Source organism: Lemur catta, chromosome 5 (assembly GCF_020740605.2).
Source record: "Lemur catta isolate mLemCat1 chromosome 5, mLemCat1.pri, whole genome shotgun sequence".
In the NCBI taxonomy this organism is placed as follows: domain Eukaryota; kingdom Metazoa; phylum Chordata; class Mammalia; order Primates; family Lemuridae; genus Lemur; species Lemur catta.
In genome coordinates this window covers 64,485,340-64,507,442 of record NC_059132.1, presented here as the reverse complement: position 1 = coordinate 64,507,442, position 22,103 = coordinate 64,485,340, and the positions used below count along the sequence as shown (strand labels likewise).

At 38.4% G+C, this 22,103-nt stretch overlaps 1 protein-coding gene and 1 non-coding gene across 2 annotated transcripts; one reads left to right on the top strand and one right to left on the bottom strand.

The window, feature by feature from the left end:
- Nucleotides 1-12,283: 12,283 nt before the first annotated feature.
- On the bottom strand, nucleotides 12,284-21,800 carry LOC123638800 (zinc finger protein 345-like). The gene is made up of 5 exons (XM_045552624.1): nucleotides 21,665-21,800; nucleotides 21,350-21,546; nucleotides 20,057-20,509; nucleotides 19,361-19,508; nucleotides 12,284-15,500 (listed from the first exon to the last, which is right to left on the bottom strand). Exons 1-5 carry the CDS (start codon nucleotides 21,798-21,800, stop codon nucleotides 13,984-13,986), a joined length of 2,451 nt encoding a protein of 816 aa, XP_045408580.1. The 3' UTR covers nucleotides 12,284-13,983.
- LOC123638966 lies at nucleotides 18,424-18,530 on the top strand. The gene has a single exon (XR_006735536.1). It is a non-coding gene; the product is annotated as a U6 spliceosomal RNA (small nuclear RNA).
- Nucleotides 21,801-22,103: the final 303 nt, after the last annotated feature.

Sequence of the window (22,103 nt, the reverse complement as noted above, 5' to 3'; positions counted from 1 at the left end):
CCTTAGAAGGAAAATATTCTTGCTGAATATAAGCAAAATTCTGCTCTACTAATTTTGTGCAATAAAGTATTTCACCTGGTCCTTTAAGTTTATCCTGAGAAAATTAACATACTGGTCAAAATAAGATAAAACAAATCAGAAGAAGCCATTTTTCTTATTAGAAATTCCCACTAAATAAGCAGTACATATACAGTACTTAAAAATCCTATTTCTCCTACATATTGAAGTCTTTATAGATAAAATGATATGATGCCTGGATTTTGCTTTAAAATACAGGAGAAAAAAGGTTACATGTATATAAAAACGAGATTGGCAAAATAGTGCTAATTCTTGCAGTTGGGTGATGGATATATAAAGCTTCGTTATGTCATTTTTCCTACTTTTTGTATTTAAAATTTCCATAATAAAAAAAGTTACATAATATTTAACTTTGTTTCGTTGCATGAGTATGACAGATGTTGTCCCTGCACAGGAGGAATTAATAAAATGGTCAGAGAGAGTATCAGTAGATAAGCAAATACATATATAACTCTGCTGACAAGAAAAAGCTGAGGGAGAGGCTTAATATTCTATTTGCCAGAAATTCCTTATCGACAACCTAAAAAAAGAGAAAAAGACAAAACTACAAAGTAGAAAAACATCGCAATTCCTAGAGTTCAAAGCTGCGCGGAAAGTGCTCGCTGGCCCGAAGGCCCCAAGCTTATACCACCAGCCCAGGAAGGCAAAGCCGCCACGCTCTACCTGTCGCATTGAGGGGGAGGAGCATCAGTTGGTGGCGATGCCACTAAACCTGACATGCTACACGAGGTCTGGCAGGGGCAGGGCAGGGGTGAGGGTGGTGGGGAGGGACCTTTCTGTAGATTTACCTAATTTCTGACTTCTGCCTTCAAAAATCCCTCATAGCTGAGCAATAATAATGCTAGCAAACACCTACACAGCGCGGACTCTGTTGAGCATATTCCCAAGCGCTTTACACGGATTAATTCGTGGAAATCCAGAACCACACTTACGAGGTGAGTGCTCTTATTTTTCTGCGTGCCCAGGGTCGCAGGGCAAAGAGTAGCCGAGCTGAGGGTTTTACCCGGGCCATCTGTCTCCACGGCCCCTGCTCGTAACTACCATGCAGTATTTCAGCCGCGAGAATTTAAAAATATTTTTCCCCAAAGCTCCAGGAAGACACAGTCGAATCCGAGTGGTTTGTTTGAGGCTGGGGAGACGGAGACGGCTGAAACTCACGGAGTCAAAAGAATAAAAGCGGAACGGAGCGTCATGGTGATCAGAAGCCACTCCTAGGACCCAATTCGCCAAATACCAATCCCAAAGCTGTGAAACCAAATCTGCTCAGTGCGCACGTGAGGGCCTCTCCCGGCTTCTTTGGTGGCTTTCGAAGGACGTTACTCTGGGCTTCGGTTCTCTCAGATGGAGAAAGTAGTGTTTGTATAATAATTAGCCCAACGCGCTATCCCGCGGCCCTTCCCCTGGTCACAATCTCCTCCCCCGTGTAAATCAGCTGCCCCTGTTTGCAGCCTTGAGGGAATCGGGGACCAAGTCCTGTCCACCCTTTCCTAGAGAATTACGTGTCTCCAGACATATGGAGAAAAAGTCAAGAAGGATAACTGACGAACTGACGAATGTCGGCGGTTGGTGACACCATTAACGCCATTCTTGCCCCTGCTGGAATGTTCACTTGCGTTTCTGCAGTTATAAGTCTATGGTATGAGATCCCAGGAAAGCTGCCCGAATCCTCCCTTTTGCTAAATACCATTTTTTTTCTGTGGATAAGCAAACTGTTGGTAGAGGAATTGAAATTTCTGAAGTATTCAAAGCCGTAGGGGTGAGGGTAGTGGAAAGGATGGTGACCAGACAGTGGTTCCAACATTTTCCTGTGTTAGGATCTGGATCCTTGGCCGGGCGCGGTGGCTCACACCTGTAGTCCTAGCACGCTGGGAGGCCGAGGCGGGCGGATCGTTTGAGCTCAGGAGTTCGAGACCAGCCTGAGCAAGAGCGAGACCCCCGTCTCTACTAAAAAAATATAGAAAGAAATTAGCTGGACAACTAAAAAAATATATATAGAAAAAATTAGCGGGGCATGGTGGCACATACCTGTAGTCCCAGCTACTCGGGAGGCTGAGGCAGGAGGATTGCTTGAGCCCAGGAGTTTGAGGTTGCTGTGAGCTAGGCTGACGCCAGGCACTCTAGCCCTGGCAACAGAGCAAGACTCTATCTCAAAAAAAAAAAAAAAAAGTCTACCTCTCAATGAATTGTGGGAAGAAATGGGTCAAACACTCTCCTTCCCCCCCTCTCAGGTGATCATCTTTCAGCGATTGATCTTCAGATATTTTCCACTATTTTTGCCTCTTCCAATTTCATGCAAAATGCTCTCATTCTTCGGAGTTTGCACTCAGGTCTTTCGGATTTTGGATTGCATTTGCTCTTCAAAGGTAGGTACTAACTACCTTTTAAGATCATACAAAAGAGTACACTAACTAACTTTTCTCTGGCCTCCAGAGTTCTGGCAAAGCTTTTGCTTGGTTGTAGATGTTCTTAAGTGTTGATATCTCCTAATTGGCTCGAAATGAGCAGGTGATTAAATAAGAATGCAGCTGGTCCATCAAAGAAAAGTGACCTCATCATCCAAGTTGCATTAGAGCTTAAGAATTCATTGAATTAATGTTACTCACTCTTCGAATGGCTCTATTAGTAGAATTTGAATTTTTCTTATAGTGATAGAATAGCTTGTCTAACAAAAGGTCTCACTTTGTTTCACAACACAATTCACTGGTTGCCTAATGAGGAAATTATTTAGTAGTGAATGCTGTTTGAAAGATTGGAGAAAGGGAAAGAACAGCCTCTGCCAACTGGGAGTCTCCAATGTGGCCCTCACCTCTCTCCTTTCTCTAAAAATAATTCCTGCTTAATTTTATCTATGTCCTCCAAGGCTGTCATACTAGAGACAGCCAACATGAAAATTGAGCTTTAAACAACTGAACTTCCCATTCTTTCTAACCCTTTTTTTTTCTCTTCTCTCCTTTCAATATCAACACAAGACCACACTAGTATAGTATAATGTCAGCCAAGGAAATTATCTGGAGTTTCTTTTTCCAGTTAAACATCAACTGGAAAGACTTATGGGATATGTGTGTTGAAAGAGAAAGCAGATAGCATGCTTCCCACATAGATGATTTATTTCTCTCACTCATGTGCTTACTATAGAGTAATAATAGTCACATTTGTAAAAATTAATAAACTTTCTTTTTTATAGCAGTTTCAGGTTCACAGCAATTTTTAGAAAAAGACACAGAGATTTCTCACATATCCCCTGTCCGCACATACTCCCTGTCCCCGCCTACATACAACCTCTCACATTATCAATATCCCCCACCGGAGTGGTACATTTGTGACAATCAATGAACCTTCATCAATGTGTCATTATCACCCAAAGTCCATAGATTATATTGGTGTTCACTCTTGGTGTTGTACATTCTATACATTTTAACAAATGTGTAATGACATACATCTGCCATTATAGAATCATAAAGAATAGTTTCACCACCTTAAAAATCCTCTGTGCTCCACCTATTTATCCCTTCTTCTCCCCCTAATCCCTGGCAAGCACTGATCTTTTTACTGTCTTCATGGTTTTGCCCTTTCCAGAATGTCATGTAGTTGGAATCATACAGTATTTTCATTGGCTTCTTTCACCTAGTAATATCCATTTAAGCTTTCTCCATGTCTCTTCATGGCTTGATATCTCATTTTTTTTTAGCACTGAATAATATTCCATTACCTAGTTGCACCACAATTTATCCATTCATCTACTTACGGACATGCCATTTGCTTCCAAGTTTTGGCAATTATGAATAAAACTTCTATGAACATCTGTGTGCAGGTTTTTGTATGGACATAAGTTTTGAGCGGATACCAAGGAGTGTGAATTGCTGGATCACATGGTAAGAATGTGCTTGGTTTTATAAGAAATTGCCAGACTGTCTTCCAAAGTGGCTGTACAATTTTGCATTCCTAAACAGCAATAAATTAGAGTTCCTGTTGCTCCACATCTTTGCCAGTATTTGAGTTAGCAGTGTTCTCGATTTTGGCCATTCTAACAGGTATGTCATGGTATCTCATTGTTGTTTTAACCTTTTATGGTTTTAATTGAGCATTTTATGATTCCATTTTCTATCCTTTCTTAGAATATCAATCAGGCTTCTTTATTTACTGTTTTTTTGGTAGTTGCCCTAGAGTTTGCAATATACATTTACAACAAATCCAAATATATTAAAAACTTTCAAACATTTATATATACATATATATATAAAACAAAGTATTCCTAACTCCTCCCTCTCATCCTTGCATCATTCATTTCACTTACACATAAACATACATAATTGAATATATTATTACTATTATTATTTGAACAAACTGTTGTTAGATCAATTAAGAATAAAAAATAAAAGTTTTTATTTTACTTTTGCTTATTCATTTTCTGAGGCTCATCCTTTCTTCATGTAGATCCAAGTTTCTGACCAATATTCTTTTCCTTCTCTCTGAAGAATTTCTTTTAATATTTCCTGCAAGGCAGGTCTACTGGTAACAAATTGCCTCAGTTTTTGTCTCAGAAAATCTTTTCTTTTTCACTTTTGAAAGATAACTTTACAGGGTATATAATTCTAGGTGGATAGTACTTTTTTATCAACACTTTTAATACTTCACTCCATTTTCCTCTTGCTTGCATGATTTTTGAGAAGTCAAGTGTAATTCTTATCTTTTCTCCTCTTAGGCATTTTCCCCCTTGAGGCTTCTTTCAAGATTTTTTCTTCATCTTTGTTTCTATAAAGTTTGAATATTGTGATATAATAAGAAATATATGTTTAGTCTCTCCCCCCAATTTATTAGCTAATATTTGGTCTTTGACCTGGATTCCTGACACAGAGCTCCTAAGACCTCTGTACTTTCCTGAGTGATAGGAGCTTCTGACATAGAGCATCCAAATCCCTTGGAATTTTCTGGGTTATAGAAGCATCTTTTGTTCCAGTGAGGCACTCTAGGTGAGCTCCTGGATAGCCTCAGGATGGGGGCTGGTTGCCAGGGGAGCTAAACACAGGATTAGAGGGTTGGGACATTTAGCCCTCTTCCCCACCTCAGGAGAGGGGAGAGGGATCGAGGGTTTAGTTGATCACCAGTAGCCAATGATGTAATCAATCATGCCTACATAATGAGTCCTTCATAAAAACACAAAAGGAGAGGGTTTGGAGAGCTTCCTGATGCTGAACATGTGAAGTGCCTGGAGAGGGCATGGAAGCTCTGTGCCCCTTCCCATGTACATTGCCATATTCATCTCTTCCATCTGGATGTTTGTTATATCCTTTATAATAAATGGGTAAACATAAGTAAGGTGTTTCCCTGAGTTCCGTGAGTCATCCTAGCAAATTAAATCCAAGGAAGAGGGTAGTGGGAAACCAATTGTATAACTGGTTGATCAGAAGTTAAGGTGACAATCTTACTATATTTGTGTTTGATATCTGAAGTTGGGGGCAGTCTTGTGGGACTGGACCCTTAAGCCCCATAGCATCCAATTCTAACTCCAGGTAGATAGTGTCAGAATTGAATTGAATTATAAAACACTCAGTTGCTGTCCACTAGAGAATTACTTGGTGTTTGGAGAAAAACTCTCACACATCTGGCCACAGAAATGTTCTGTGTTGAGTGTGAGAGTAGAGAAAAAAAGGTTTTTTTTCCTTATAAACATGATATACCTAGGTGTAGTTTTGTTTGTTTTAGCATTTGTTCTGCTTAGTGTTCTCTGAACTTCCGGGATCTGTAGTTTGGTGTCTGACTTTAATTTTGGGAATTTTTTCAGTCATTATTGCTTCACATATTGCTTCTTTTCCTTTCTCTCTTTCTTATTTTTCTTGTATTCCAATTATGCCACTGGTTGAGCCTGAGTTTCCTTCCTCTAGCTACAGTGGATCTCCACTGTTGCCCTCAGTCCATAGGTTTTGCCCATCCTGGGGCAGATTGAGGCCTTTGTTTCATACGGGAGGTAGGAGATGTAGGAGAGATGGGTCTGGGAAGAGTTTTAACAGTGGCTTTTGTTCCCCTTCCCCAGCTAGCAGCCCTGGGAGCTTATCAGGATTCTTCTCCTCATCTTTCCTAAATGTGCCTGTTGGGGGTTCCTTAGAAGTAAAACATATAAAAGTATGAATCATCTAAGTCTGTTGCCCCCAAGGGCTTCACACTCATGCTCACCCACACTTGCCATTATCAATTAATTAACAATTTCTAGTTTAATCTCAAAGGGTTATAGGGCCACCATGTAAGCAAAGGCTTGGGTCCTATTTGCCTCTGCAGGCACCTGTCTTCCTCCAAATTTTAGGTTTGTTATTTGCATTTTTACCTCAGTTCTCAGATGAGTTCAAGAACAGCCATTAATTTGCAGCTTGTGTAGCTTTTTTTCTTGTAAAGGTGGGAGCAATGCTTTTTCCAGTTCTTTATATCTCTGAGCTTAAGTCATTCACTTTTCACATTAGACCCACAGTTTCCTATGAAACATTGATAATGTAATCTTTAAGATCTGCCTCTGTGTTCGGTGTCAAAATGCCACAAATACTTCATTTCAAAGTAAAGAAATAACTCTCATCTTCATATGACTCATTTTCCCACAATTTCGCCCTCTGCTTGGTGCTCATGGTCAGGCTGGGAGTCACAGCCCAGCCTGCCCGCTAGCCCAGCGCCACTTCACTCGACAATGCAAAGCAATTGTCACTTGATCCTGAAGTCCAAAAGACTTTTTGATTGGAAAAACTTTTATCTAGACAATATACAAACAACTACTGGAATATGTTTACATCCTTGTGACTTGGAACATTGCATAAAATTCATTGATTGATTTTTGAAAGGATCCTGGGAATATGGCTTGGAAGCCTTTGTGCACTTAATACAGTTTTATCAGAATTGTAGTAAATTACAGAGAAGGTAAAATTCAACCACCTTTTGTGGGTTTTTTAAATTTTTTAAATTTTATATTTTTAATTTTTAAAAATTATTTTTTAGAATAAAGGATCTTGATCTGTCACCCAGGCTGGAGTGCAGTGGTGTGATCATAACTCACTGTAGCCTCAAACTCCTGGGCTCAAGTCATCCTCTTGTGTCAGCCTCCCGAGAAGCTAGGACTGCAGGCACACTGCCAAGTGCCTGGTTAATTTTTTGTAGAGACGGAGGGGGAAGGTGGGAGTGTCTCATCATTTTTCCCAGGCTGGTCTCAAACCCCTGGCCTCAAGTAATCTTCCCACCTGGGCCTCCCAAAGTTTTGGGATTACAGGGATGAGCAACAGCATCCAGCCTGTGTTTCTTGACAGAAGTTGCCTCACTGATATTTTTACCATGATAAGCAGATTCATGTAGCATATCTACCAGGTGCTCTATTGATGGATTTAGACTCTGCCAAATGGCTGTCTTGGAATCACCACAGTCCATCTTTATATATTAAAAAATCTGGAATTCCCAGGAGTATTTTTAATCTAGGATTAAAAGCTGCAATATTTGTGAAAACTTTCCCAAGTCAAAGAATTTTGGTGTGAGAAGAGTCCTGATAAGGTCAATGACTACAAGTTAGATAGGGCTGCACTTTTTGCATAGTAATATAACTTTAGCTTCCATGTTGGTGCTTGGTGTGTATTTCAACTTTAATAAAATATATTTCTTTGGGAATATCAAATAGACCTTAGCAAGTCATATATTTCTTTTCCATTTTGAGGAGTTCTAGAAGCAGCCAAGAATCCTCTTTTTTTCTATTATAATATCTCAAAGTCATGTACTTTAACTGCTGTCTATAAATGTTTATTTTTTCATCCCTGGTAAGGGTACATACTCCTCAGATTACAGATATTAGTTGTGGTACTTAGGCAGATTAAGCAGTTAGTAAAGCATGACAAACGTTTAGAAGTGACAGAATATCTGGTGCAAAAATCACCCTATTCATTTCTAGGGAAAGAACTACTACAAATAACGTAAGATGACAATTAGTCAAAGGTATGTTGGTTCAATCAGACCCAGACATGCTTGAATTACTGTCAATCAACCATGAAGTTTCTCCTTCACCAACAAGGAGATAGGCAAGTAGGGTTTAAGACTTGTAGGCTTGAAAATAATATAGAATACAAACAAAAGAATAATCTCATAAGTGGTAACATCGCTAGTTGAGAAATGTTGGCTATTCCTAACATGAGGATGGGGTGATGTATTAGGGTTTTCCAGAGAAACAGAACCAGTAGAATGCGTGCGTGTGTGTGTGTGTGTGTGTATTATGGGAATTGGCTCATGTGATTATGGAGGCTGAAAAATTCTATGATCTGCCATCTGCAAGCAGGAGAACCAGGAAAGCTGCTAGTATAATTCCCAGTCAGAAGCCAAAGGCCTTCTGGGGGGATGGGGAGGCACTGGTGTGGTCCTGGAGTCTAAAGGCCTAAGAACCAGGAGCTCTGATGTCTAAGGACAGAAGGTGGATGTCCCAGCTCAAGAAGAGAAAGGGAATTCACTCTTCCTCCACTTTTTTGTTCTACTCAGGTCCTCAGTGGATTGTATGATGCTCACACACATTGGTGAAGGCTGATCTTCTTTACTCTAATGATTCAAATGCTAATATCTTCTGAAAACATTTTCACAGACATACCCAGAAATAATGTGTTGTCAGCGATCTGGATATTCCTTAGCCCAGTGAAGTTGACATAAAATCAGCCATCACAGGTAGATTTGGGCATGGAGAAACATAGAGTAGGAACACTTTGAAATCAAATCCTTCTGTTCTGATTGATTTTCTATTTTTACTATGTGCTTTGATAAAGGAAAAAATAATAATAAAGAGAAAAGACTACCACAAATAGCTCCTGAACTATATAGTCTGCAAAATGAGACTTTTTACAGATTTTTTAATCTTAAATGATCTAAAACATAAATATTCTAAAACTCTGGCACATTTTCTGCATGTACCTTCTTGTCCAAATGAAATTCCATTTCTCAATTTGTTGGAATAGTCAAAATTGTGAGGATTTACATTGCGGTGATTCACACTTGAGTTAAGGCCCAACATAACATTTTAATAACTTTTGATATTCCCATGGTTGCCACTTCTTTTAAGAAAACACTGTATTTATATGGATAGGCTGGAACCTGGAAATAAATGCCTTTGGCCTGTAAGAATACCACTGTGGAAAGAAGAGGTAAAAACTATAAAAAGAGACATCAATAATCTAAACTTCTATTTCAAGATCCTACAAAAAAAGGAGGGAAAAAACACAAAACAAGCAGAAGGTAGCAAGTAATAAAAATAAAAGCAAAACTCAATGAAATTGAAAACAAACAGAAAAAATTAGAAATAATCAATGAAGCAAAAAGTTCATTCTTTGAAAAAAATCAATAAAATAAAATCTCTAGGAAGACTGAAAAAGAAAAAAGAGAGAAGACACAAATGACCAATATCAGGAATGAAACAGGGGATATCATGACAGACCCTGCAGACACCAAAAGGATAATAGGGAATACTATGAACAACTCTCTACACATAAATTTGACAATGTAGATAAAATAGACCAATTCCTTGAAAAACACAAACTACCACAACTCACCCAATATGAAATAATTTGAATATCCCTATGAATATTAAAGAAATTGAACTTATAATTTAAAGACTCCCAATATAGAAATCTTCAGGTCCAGATAGTTTCACTGGAAAACCCTACCAAATATTTAAAGAAGAATTAACACTAATTCTGTACAATTTCTTCTAGAAAATAGGAGAAAACACTTCTCAATTCATTTTTTGAAGCTAATATTACCCTGATACCAAAACCAGACACAGAAAGCACAAAAAAAGAAAGCTACAAACCAATATCCCACATGAATACAGACATAAAAAAAATCCTTAACAAAATACTAGTAAATAGAATCCAATATTATATAAAAAGAATTGTACACCATAGCCAGGTGGGGTTTATTCCAGGGATATAAGGTTGTTTCAATGTTTAAAAATTAATCAGTGTAATTCACTACACTTATAGGATTGTTGTAGGCATCCTGCAGAGAGGCCAGATGGATCCCTCACCCAAACTTTGGTTTGGATGTGGAGACCGAAAATGACACCACACACCTCCACACCAACAGAGTATGAAAAGGTTTACTACTCACATACTGAAACTTTCTGGGGAGAGCAAGGCAAGCTCCCAAGCAGGTCCAACAATGGCCAAGAAGTTAAGGAAATGAGCCTGGCTTGGCTTTTCTGATGGCTAGGGAATGGGGCTGGTTTAAAGGTTCCTGTGCTTAAGCCAGGGCTTTTGTGGTTTAAATTTCCTGCTACTGGAAAAAGAGGGAGCACCCGGGCTTTCTTGTCAGTTTGCCTAGATGAGTAGAAGAGGGGAATAGGGAATGGTAGTGCTTGAAAGCTGTCAGCAGTCAAACATTGAAAATGGGGTCAGACATTTTACTGGAGAAGAAAAATCACATGATCCTAAGAACCGATGCAGAAAAGCATTTCACAAAATTCATCACACTTCAATGATATTTTTAGAAAAATAAAAATAAATGGGAACTCCCTCAACTTGATAAAAAGTATGTACAAACCCCCTATAGCTAACATTATACTTAATGGGGAAAGACTGAATGCTTTCACTCTAAGATTGGGAACAAGACAAAGAAGTCTGCTTTTATCACTCTTATTCAACATATTACTGGAAGTTCTAGTCACTATAATAAGGCAAGAGAAGGAAATAAAAAACATACAGATCAGAAAAAATAAAACTGTACACATCTGCAGATGCTATCTATGTATTTGTAGATGACATCTATGTAGAAAATCCCAAGGGATATATAAAAATACTCTAAGAATAAAAGAATTCAGAGAGGTCTCTGGATACAAGATAAACATCTAAAATACAATAAATTGTTTTTCTACTTATTAGCAATGAACACGCGGACACCAGAATTAAAATATAATGTTTATAATCACTCAAAAAATACTTAGGTGCAAATCTAACAAAATATATAGGGAATTCGTATGCCAAAAACTACACAATCCTGATGAATGAAATGAAAGAACTAAATAACTGGAGAGACATACCATACTCATGGGTTGGAAGACACAACATAGTAAAGAATTTTGATTCTCTCCAAACTGACATATAGGACATAGGAAAGATTTCAATTCTTTTCAAATGGACCTATAAGTTTAACACAACTCCTATCAAAATCCCAAGATTTTTTGCAGAAAGGATTATTTTAAAATTTATGTATATAAAAGGCAAAGGAACTAGAATAGCTAAAATAATTTTGAAAAAGAATAAAGTTGAAGGAATTAATCTACTTGATTTCAAGAATTATTATATAACTACTGTGGTATTGACAGAGGGATAGACACATAGATCAATGGAAGAGACTAGAAATCCCACAAAGAGATCCACACAAATATGGCAACTTTTTTTGATAAAGGTGCAAAAACAATTCAATGAAACAGAGAGCTTTTTCAAGAAATGGTGCTGGAAAAATCAGACATCCATAAAAAAAACAAACAGACAAAAAAAAAAAAACCTTGAACCTTGATCTAAATATCATATCTTATACACAAATTGACTAAAAATGAATCATGGATTTAAAAGTTAAATGCAAAACGTTTTTCTAAATACATCTTTTAGAAAAAAAACATAGGAAAAGATCTTCAGGATCTATGGTTAGGTAGAGTTCTTAGACTTGGTAACAACATATTCCATAACAGGAAAAACTGATAAATGGGACCTCATCAAAATGAAAAACTTGTGCCCTGTAAAAATGATGAAAAGACAAGCTATAGACTGGGAGACAATATTTACAAACCTCTATCTGGTGAGACTAGTTTCTAGAATTATAAAGAACTCTCAAAACTGAACAGTAAAATAGCAATCAGAACATGGCAAAAGACATTTCACCAAAGAATGTTCAACAGCATTACTGATTAGGGAAATGTGAGTTAAAACCACAATAAAAATTACCGTATCTATTCAAATGGCTAAAATAAAAATAGTGACAGAAACACCATATGGTGGAAAGAATGCAGAGAAACTAGATCACTCATATTTTGCTAGTGGGAGTGTAAAACCGTACAGCTATTATGCAGAAGTTTGGTAGTTTCTTAAAAAACAAACAAACAACAACAACAAAAAAACTACACGTGCAACTACTAAATGACTGCAATGCACTTCTGGTTGTTTACTGCAGAGAAATGAGGACTTACACTCACACAGATACATATACACAAATATTCATAGCATCTTTATTCATAATAGCCAAAAACTGGAAACAATCCAGATGTCCTTCAATGATGATGAATGGTTCAATAAACTTTAGTATATGAAATACTAGCCTACAACAAGAAGGAACTATTGATATACCCAACAATCTGGACGAATTTCTAACAAATTATAATTAATGAAAAAGCCAATCACAAAGGTTACATACTATATAATTTATAACAATTTATATATTATTGAAATGACAAAATGATAGCAGTGAAGAACAGATTGTAGTTTATCCACACAATGGAATACTATTCAGCAATAAAAAGGAACACATAAATACAGGCAAAAACATAAATCAGTCTAGTCCTGTACTGGAGCCTGACCAAGGGGACTCACAAAATCTCAATCATTAAATTTTCAGGAATTTTGCAAGATATTTAAAAACACTGCCATTAAAACTTACAATTAAATTATTAAAAGGTAATAAATACTCAGAACTCATTAGTTCCTAATTTACTACGTTTTACCATTATCTCTGCTCTTAAGGTTGTGTATGTTTATCTACATGGTAGAAATAATATATAATCATGTGTTACTGCACATTTCTTCCCAGCTCCATGACTTCATATAGGTAATCAGCCATGCTATGAGTATTGATACTTACACCACAGAAATTGGCAAATGCTTCAAATCAAGGCTTTGTTTATTCTTTTGTTGGCTGTCTAAATTAAGAAAGTGTTAGAGAAAATGTTAATAATACAGATTAAATTCAAATTCAAAAGTATGTCATGTTTACAGCTGTTACATCGTGAATAGCACAAAAAAATGAAATATTCTTCCAGTGTTTGAAAACTCTTATTAGCTTTAGCAAAGAAGTCCCTCACATCATTAGCCAATGAGGAACATAGGTAGTGCTGAAACTGAAGTAAGTTTCAGTTGTGTAAACATAATTTGTAGGAGGGTGAAAAATGTTGGAACGAAAGGCGTGGTTTTTCCCTCTTCCCTTTTGTCCATCTCCATTGGGAGATGTGTTCACAATCCCCTGGGCTTTAGACACAATGACCCCACTAGATTTTGAGATACTAGCGGTCAAAATCTCTATATTCTCCACACTACTTGGAATACTGCATACCCCTTATTCACTGGGAAATGCAAATTACGAGGTAGGGATTGGGAAGGAGCTGCAGCCTATCCACTGTATCTCTTCTGGCCAAAGGCTTGGTCAGGTAGCCAAAGTGGGAAAGAAACAGAAACAATTCACCTCGCACATTCCAAGCTCTTAGACATTCCAGTATCCTCCACTGGTAGTCAAATAAGTAATTTTAACACTAGGTTATGCTAGTTAGAAATTAAAGCTAGTTTGAAATTAAAATGGTTTGAAAACAAAATAAAAGCAAAAAGCCCATGAGTTCAGTAGAAAAATATAATTTTTAAACAGCTACTCTTGTATTTTTTTATTGTGCTGATACTTCATTGTATTTAATAAAGGTAATCACAGGTAAATTCCTTGTTGATGCTTATTTTCCTAAATCTCAATTTTTCTAGCATTTATAATCTTTATAAAAACTCTTCAATGTGGCATCTATGATGTTCTCTAAATAATGACATTCAAGAAACATTTTATCTCAGTAAAAAAACAAAACAAAAATCTTAGGTTCTACTTGAAGTTGTCACCAAACACCTGGGAAAGGTGTCCAGTTGTAGTAGGTTTTCTGGTGTTTAATCAGGGCTGAGCTTCCACTGCAGCCTTCACCCTGTTCACCCCACTTCCAGGGCTTAGCACAACATGGCTTTTCTGATGTTGGATTAACGTTGCTCTCTGCCTATAGGCCTTCCCACAGTCTTCGCATTTGTAGGGTTTTTCCTCAGAGTGGACTCTCAAATGTTTGTTGAGATCTGACTTCCAGCAGAAAGCTCGCCCACATTCAGAACATTCAAAAGGTTTCTCTCCTGTGTGGATTCTGAGATGGTGACTAAGACCTGTCTTCTGACTGAAGGCTTTGCCACACACTTTACACTGATAGAGCTTGACCTTGTTGTGTATCCCCTGGTGTTCTATAAGATGCTCTCCTCTCGTGAAGGCTTTCCCACACTCAGGACATTGGTATGTCTTATCCCCAGTGTGGATTCTTTTGTGGTTCCTCAGACCAGTTGACCGAGTAAATTTCTTTCCACATTCATCACATTTATATTTTCTTGGCTCAGGAGGGTTTCCATGCTTGTCTCCTAACTTGTGCTTATTAAGGCCTGAGCATTGACTGAAGGCTTCACCACATTCATTACATTTATAGGGCTTCTCCCCAGTGTGACTTCTCTGATGTATGATCAGCGTTGAGCTCACACTAAAAGTTTTTCCACACTCAGCACATTCACAGGGTTTTTCCCCTGAGTGGATTCTGTGATGTATTATGAGTTCTGAGCTCCGGCTAAAGGCTCGGCCACAAACAGGACATTCAAAAGGTTTCTCTCCAGTATGGATTCTCTGATGTTGGTTAAGTCCTGCATACTGAGTGAAGGCTTTTCCACACATTTTACATTCATAGGGTTTTTCTTCACTGTGAATTTGCTGATGTTCAATAAGGTGTGAACGTTGCCTGAAGGCTTTCCCACATTCACTACATTCATAAGGTTTCTCTTTGATGTGAAGCTGTTGATGTTTGATGAGGTCTGAACTATGGCAGAAAGCTTTCCCACAGTTCATACATTCAAAAGGTTTCTCTCCAGTGTGCAGACTTTGATGCTTCATAAGAACTGATCTCCGACTAAAACATCTGCCACATTTACTACATTGATGGGGCTTTTTTCTAGTGTGGATTTTAAGATGTTGGAAGAGGCTTGTCTTTTGACTGAAGACTTTGCCACACTCTGTACATTCATAGGGCTTTTCCTTGCTGTGAAGCCCCTGATACTGGGTAATTTCTGCATGTCTAATGAAGGCCTTTCCACATTCTGTACATGGGTACAGTTTTCCCTCAGTGTGAATCCTCCTATGCATATGAAGACCTCTTAGCCAGGTGAAGGTTTTCCCACACTCACCACATTTATATATTGTTTCATCTATGGCATCCCCATCCTGCATTTCCAAGCTACCATTAGACTCACTGTCTCCTCTGTATTTTGTGTGCTGAGACATAGTTTCATTAGGGCCGTCAGATCCCTCTCTACGTGGTTCTGTTTCTTCACAAAGTTCCTGCTTCATACCTAACATCACGATCATGTTCTCAGTCTTCACATCACCATCTGAAACAACAGACAATAAAACTTGAGGAGAAAAGACAACCCAAAAATAGCAATTTAAAAGAGAGACAGCTGGAAAGGTTAATCTTTATTTTAGGTTAATTTTAGCAGAAAATATTATGATTATGTCTTTATTTATTGTTTAGAGAGATATATTAGTCAAGGCAGAAGGAATGGTAGTAACACAGGTGTGGAAATGAGAAAGAATAAAGCATGGTTAAGTTACCAATAAAGTGGTAATGTGGTAAAGTTGACAAGATATCACTTCTGTGATTACAAAAGATTGCAAGTTGCACCTTGCTAGTGGACTCTTTCTATTGACATGCTCCCTTACTAACTTTGATGAAGAAAGCCACCGTATGGAGAAACCGATGTGGTAAGGAACTGAGGGTAACCTATGGCTAGCAGTTAGCAAGAGACTGAGGCCCTCTGTCCAATAGCCTGCAAAGAACTGTGTTCTGCTAACATCCACATGAAGTTTGAAGTGGATCCTTCTCCTGTCACACATGAGATCCCAACCTTGGCCAATACCATGATTATAGCCTCATGAGAGACCCTGAAGCAGAGGACCCAGCTAAGCCATTCCCAGACTTAAGAAAGCATGAGATAATAAATGTGTGTCATTTTAAGCTGCTAACTTTGTGGTAATTTGTTAAGCAGCAATGATAACTAATATACTACTAGTATAAAAATGCAAAGTTTCCTAACTATAAGAACTACTATAATTAAAAAAAAATGGATGGGAAACAAACCACACATTGAAAAGCATATACATACATATCTATGTGTATGTGTATATATATGGTTATACTTACATTTATCATTTGCATATGTATATATCACATGTAAAACAGAAAACATAAGACTATATTAAGATCAAACATACCTTTCATATCAGTCATATTAAATGCAAATAGGTTTAACTCATCCCTTAGATCAAATTAGATTTGATTACAGAGCAAAACCCAACTCTATTATGTATATAAGAGATACAACTAAAACAAAATGAGAAAAATTACAAATAAAGGATGAACAAGGGTAAATTAAGCAAATGCAAGTAAAAAGAAAGAATTCATTAAAATCTTAATTTCAGAAAAAGGCCAAAGCATAAAATGAGACAAAGAAGAGTATTTTATAATTTAAAGAATACAATTTACAGTGCAGACATAACAGATATGAATGATATAGAAAATAACAGAAAAGTAACTTTTCTAAAGAAGAAATTATAGAAGATATAAAAGATACAGAGAAAAACAAAAAATAGAGACTTTGTCCTTTGTCTAGAAAAACACCAAATGGACAAAAATAAATAAAATTAAAAAATTAAATCTTATGGATAGATACATATGTCAAGCTCTGTACTCTAAAAATAGAGAAACATCTTTTTCACATATGCAGTGAACATTAATGAAAACTGTCTATATATTGTGCATTAAAAAACCACAATAAATTCTAAAAGATATAAACAACACAAACATTCTCAGATTACAATACAAAAAATCTAAAATTACTCGCAAAATCAGAAAACAAACAACCCCTTCCACCTGAAAATTTCAAAACTTTCAACCAATTACTAGTTCAAGGCAAAATACAAACATAAGTTTCAGATTTTCTAGAAAATAATACTAAAAACACTATGTTTCAAAACATTTAAGATTCATCTAAACCAATGTTCAATGAAATATTCACAGCATCAAGTAATAGAGGGAGGATGAAAACAGAGGGAGAATGATATCAATCTAGCTGAAAAGTTAAAAAAAAAAAAAGGACGTACTTTATTGGCTTTTCTCCCTTTCTTATTTCAATACCCCTTCCTTGTGCTTCCTAGGATCACCTCCGATATAATCTACTACAACTTAAAATAAATAAATAAATAAGCCAAAGGAAAACGAGGAATTAACAAAAATAAATGCAGAAACAAATTAAATAAAATATAGAAAAATGAAACACTGTAATGTTGAAACTGAATTGAGTACATCAATATGAACTCATGTATTTTAGAAAAAAAGGTCCATCTAGCTCTGTGCAGGAAATGTCGAAGTAGTGTTGCCTTAGTGATAAAGAACACTCCCAGCACCCAGATTTTGTTTACTAATACCATTCTCCACTAAAAAGAACCAAGGCTCTTCCAGAAATGCTGGGACACTAGACCTGAGACTAGAGAAAGTACAAGGTAAAGCTGGAACAATCATTTTGTTCAGAAAGCAAACATTCAAAAATTAATAGGGTTATGGCACACAGATATAGGAGCAAGACTGAAGATGTCCACACAAGCCAAAGATGTACCAATTTGAGCATTAAAAAAAGTCATGACTATGGTGGGTTGAAACTGATTCAGTGAAAATCTGTAAGTCCATAATGATGTTAACATAAAGTCCTAAAATCTCATGTCACCACTTGAAGTGCCTGTTAAATCACTCCTTTAATTTGAAAATCACTAAATAATGGGAAAAACCAAGCATTAATGACTTCCAAGGAGGATGTTAACAAACAGACATACAGACATATTTGATTACGGAAAGATCTATAAATAATAATGCCAGTTAATAATGTGAAGGAATAAAAGAATTATAAAATCATTTTGTAACCCGTAATAAAATGATTGACCCATACAAGGATTATCAAACATTAAGTATTCTGTTGATGGGAAACTGGCCACTCACATAGTGCCAAAGTGACACCACAGTTGGTTACAAGGGGAAAAATTAGCTGTTTAATGGAGGGATCAGACTTTCATCACCCTAAAACAGTGATTTAATAGTGAGTCACCCAGATATTAGTGTCTCCTAGTACCTAACATTAATTCTAGCCCAAAATGTTTAATTTGAATCCTTCAAGCCTTTAGATCTAAATTCCAGTGTACAGGAAATATAGGAGATGTGAATAGCAAAGTAAATGACATAATATGGAAGCAAACAGAAAACCTGTGCTTGCTTCGGCAGCACATATACTAAAATTGGAACGATACAGAGAAGATTAGCATGGTCCCTGCACAAGGATGACATGCAAATTCATGAAGTATTCCATATTTTTTAATATTTGAAAAAAAGAAAAAAAGAAAACTCCAAGGCTGGGACAACTGGCCTGGGATCAACAAAAAGATATGGGGAAAAAAAGAGACAGGGGGACTGTTCTAGAGTAAAAAAGAATTAAGAGGAATAATAACCAGATGTATTGTGTAGTGTGTGGCCCTGGTTTGGACAAATTAGCTTTAAAGACATTATAGAAAAAATGGGCCAATTTGAATTTGGACTGATTTTAGGTAACATTAAAATGTATTGATAGGGAAAGGAGAAGATTATTAACTGAAAAAAATAGGTTATAAAATAGCACATAGAATACGATCTCATTTTGGTAAAAGGTATGTGTGTATATGTATATTTACGTACACATACAGATATATGGACATACAAAAAGATGTATAGTTATAAAATAAAAAATCATTAATCATCTCTGGGTGGTAGAATATCAAGCTTTATTTTCTTATTTTGCTACTCTGTATTTTTTTTAACTCTCTACAATGCATATATACTTCTTTGATAATAATGAAAGGTGTCTTTTAAAAAAATCAATATAGTTTTATAGGTTAATATCCTATCAGGGTCTACTGAAGGATATAACATCAAAATAATTGAAAATAACATTTGCTACCAGACTATACACTGAAAATCCAACTATGGATATTTAAAATGGACCATATTACTGAGGCTGTTCTGACCTTTTAAATTATTATCACCTAAAATTTCACCTTTGTGATGTCCTTTAATAACCTTCATAACAAGAAATTAACATGTCACACTACACAAAAGAATACATTCAGAGTTCATTTCAGTCCAAATCCCCTAAAGAAATTCTTGCCTCACCTCTTTCCTTTGCCAGTTGGGGCTCAGGTCCTTTGCCCTTGAACTGGATCTCTGGGGGCTGCACCCAGGCATATGAAGATTCTTCATCTGGTGTCTGAATGGTCACTGTCTGCACGAGGACTTTCTGTTCCAGAGCACAGGCAGAAACCTGGAGACAAACAGCATTCATTAAGCCTGAAGAATATCATGAATTGAACAGGAATCAAATCTCAGGAAGGTGTCCACAAGAAATATATGCAAGAGAAACTAGGAAGAAGAGAAACCAGTACCTTATTTACCTCCCAGGACACTGAGAAGCAGCTAGAAAGGCAAGCAAAACAAGGCTTGACCAAATTTTGTTTCTATCATTTCATTTACTGGCTATGTGTTCTTGGCCAAGTTTCACAACCTCTAACTCAGTTTCTATGTGGGAAAAATCAGATAATACCACCTACCTCTCTCTGTGTTGTGAGAATTGAGTGACCTGTAAAGTAAGGAGCATGATGCTCATACAACAGTTTCAGTATCTTTACTCACCCTCCCCGAATCTGCTATGTTCCCTACTCCTCCCCTCTTTACAGGGCTAGCTTAGCAAACAAAGCTCTGTTCCCCTGCTGAATGGTGGGTCTTCCTATTGTTCTCTCAGAGCCTCACACTTGAGATCACATTTTGCTCCCAGCTTCCCCACAACCACATCAGACTAGCGTCTTTATGTACATTTTTCTTTCTTTCCAGATCCTCCAGCAAGGTTACTGCCTCCTCCCCACACTCTGGATTATGCTGCTGGATCCAGGCCTGGAGCTCCTCCGGCAGGGTGGACAGGAACTGCTCCAGCACTACCAGCTCCAGCATTTGCTCCTTGGTATTTGTCTCTGGCCTGAGCCACTGATGGCAGAGGTCCTGTAGCCGACTCAGGGCAAGACGGGGTCCTCGGGAATCTTGGTAGCAGAAGTGTCTGAACTGCTGCCTGAAGATCTCCCAGGCAGGGGGCTGGTTCTCAGGAAGGTCGAAACCCTGATTCCTGGGATGATCCTCTTCCAACTTCACCTTCACAATCACAGACCCCTGCTGACCGCAGGAGGCAGACACCTGGCCAGCAGCCTTTCTTCTGTCCATATCCATCTTGCCCGGTTTCTGCTGGAGTTTCAACTGCAGCCTTCTGAGGGAACTCTGGGAAATAAGAATTAAGTGATAAGGGGGAAAAAGGCAAATGCTGCGAAGAACCCACACAATTAAGAAGACTTGTAACCAGAGTAACTTGTTTATTCATTCATTAAATCCACAAATATTTATTAGAGGCCTACCATGTGCAGAAACTGTTCTAGGTGTTTGAAATATGTTAGTGAACAAAGCAAAGATCCCTGCCATCAGGGAGCATTCATTCTAGCTGGGGCAACCAATCAACACAACAATTATGAAAAGTATATATTATGTTCGGGGGAACAGGTGGAAGGAAGTCGTGGGCTTAATGAGAGAGGACTTCTCCAAATCCAGTATTAAGTACGTGTACGTAGTCCTTAGCCTAAAGAAAAACTTTCTAGATTTATCAGTTGCTACAGAGTTTTTCCATACTTGAGTCTATACGACCCAATTGGTGGGAGAGATAAACACCTGTCACGAATAACATTTGGAAAAACAGTGACCTTCTTTCATGTTAATTTGGCAAAACGGGGAGCGAAATCTCAGATTCACACAGCACCCGTGGCCCCAGGTTTCGTCCAATCGTCGAAAGCACGGTCCCCCAAAATGGTATCCCTAATCCAGAGACAGGGGCCCGTCTCGGGAGGCCTCGCAGCCGGGCCTTCCCGGAGGCTTACGGTCAGACGCCCGCTCAGGTTCGTGTAGCCCGGTGCCTCTCCGGACTCCAGGCGTTCCCCAGCCTGAACCAGAGAGGGTGCTAGCTCCCCGATGCAGCCCAGCACATCCGGAGCCCCAAGGGGGTCTCCTCACGCCTCGGCCAAGAGGGCGATCCCCAGACCGAGGCGTGAGGTACGGCGCAGGGGCTCTCACCTGCGGTGAGGGGGCGCGCAGGTCGCAGCGCGCAGGACGCAGCCTGCACCGCCGCACCTCCCGGAACGCGCAGCGCAGGCGCGCGCCCCGCTTCCGGCGTCTCCCGGAGATCACGCCCCCGGGCGAGCGCGCGCCCGCGACCTGCGTCGGCCAACGGGCGCGGCGTCTCTTAGAAATCTGGAGGTGGCGGTTCCGCTCTGTTTTAAATTCCAGCCGTGGAAACCAAAGGTCTAGGAAGCGACAACTGTGCGGCGAAGACTACTCTAAACCCGGCTCCTGGATTGCTGAAAATTTTAAGAAGTGTCTCAGACTCACGCCTCTTGCAAACTCGGCAGGGTATCTTAATCGGAAATGTGTTGGAGTAGTGCTTGATGACAACAGATAAAAAATGATTGCCCTTTTCTTTTCCATAAAGGGCGTTCACACGAGGTAGGACATTTGCGGTCAGCATCGCTAGCTCTTTTTTCTCTTCTCTGCCTTTCTCCTGGGTGCCCTCATCTCCTCTCTGCCCTGCACCCAGAACCTTCCCCTCTCAGGAACAACGTGACAGCCAGACATTAGGATGTCAGTAGTGTAACTTCTCTCAGGTTGCTTGCTTGTGTTTCAAATGGAAGGGAGGCTTTTTCTCCCCTCTCCACGTTGCTTCATCCTACCGAAAATTTTGAGGGCTTCATCAAAAGGAGCTAGATCTTAATTGGGTCTGTATCTCCTATTCTTTAGCCTGATGCTTCCATTATGTTCTGAGCTATAATTG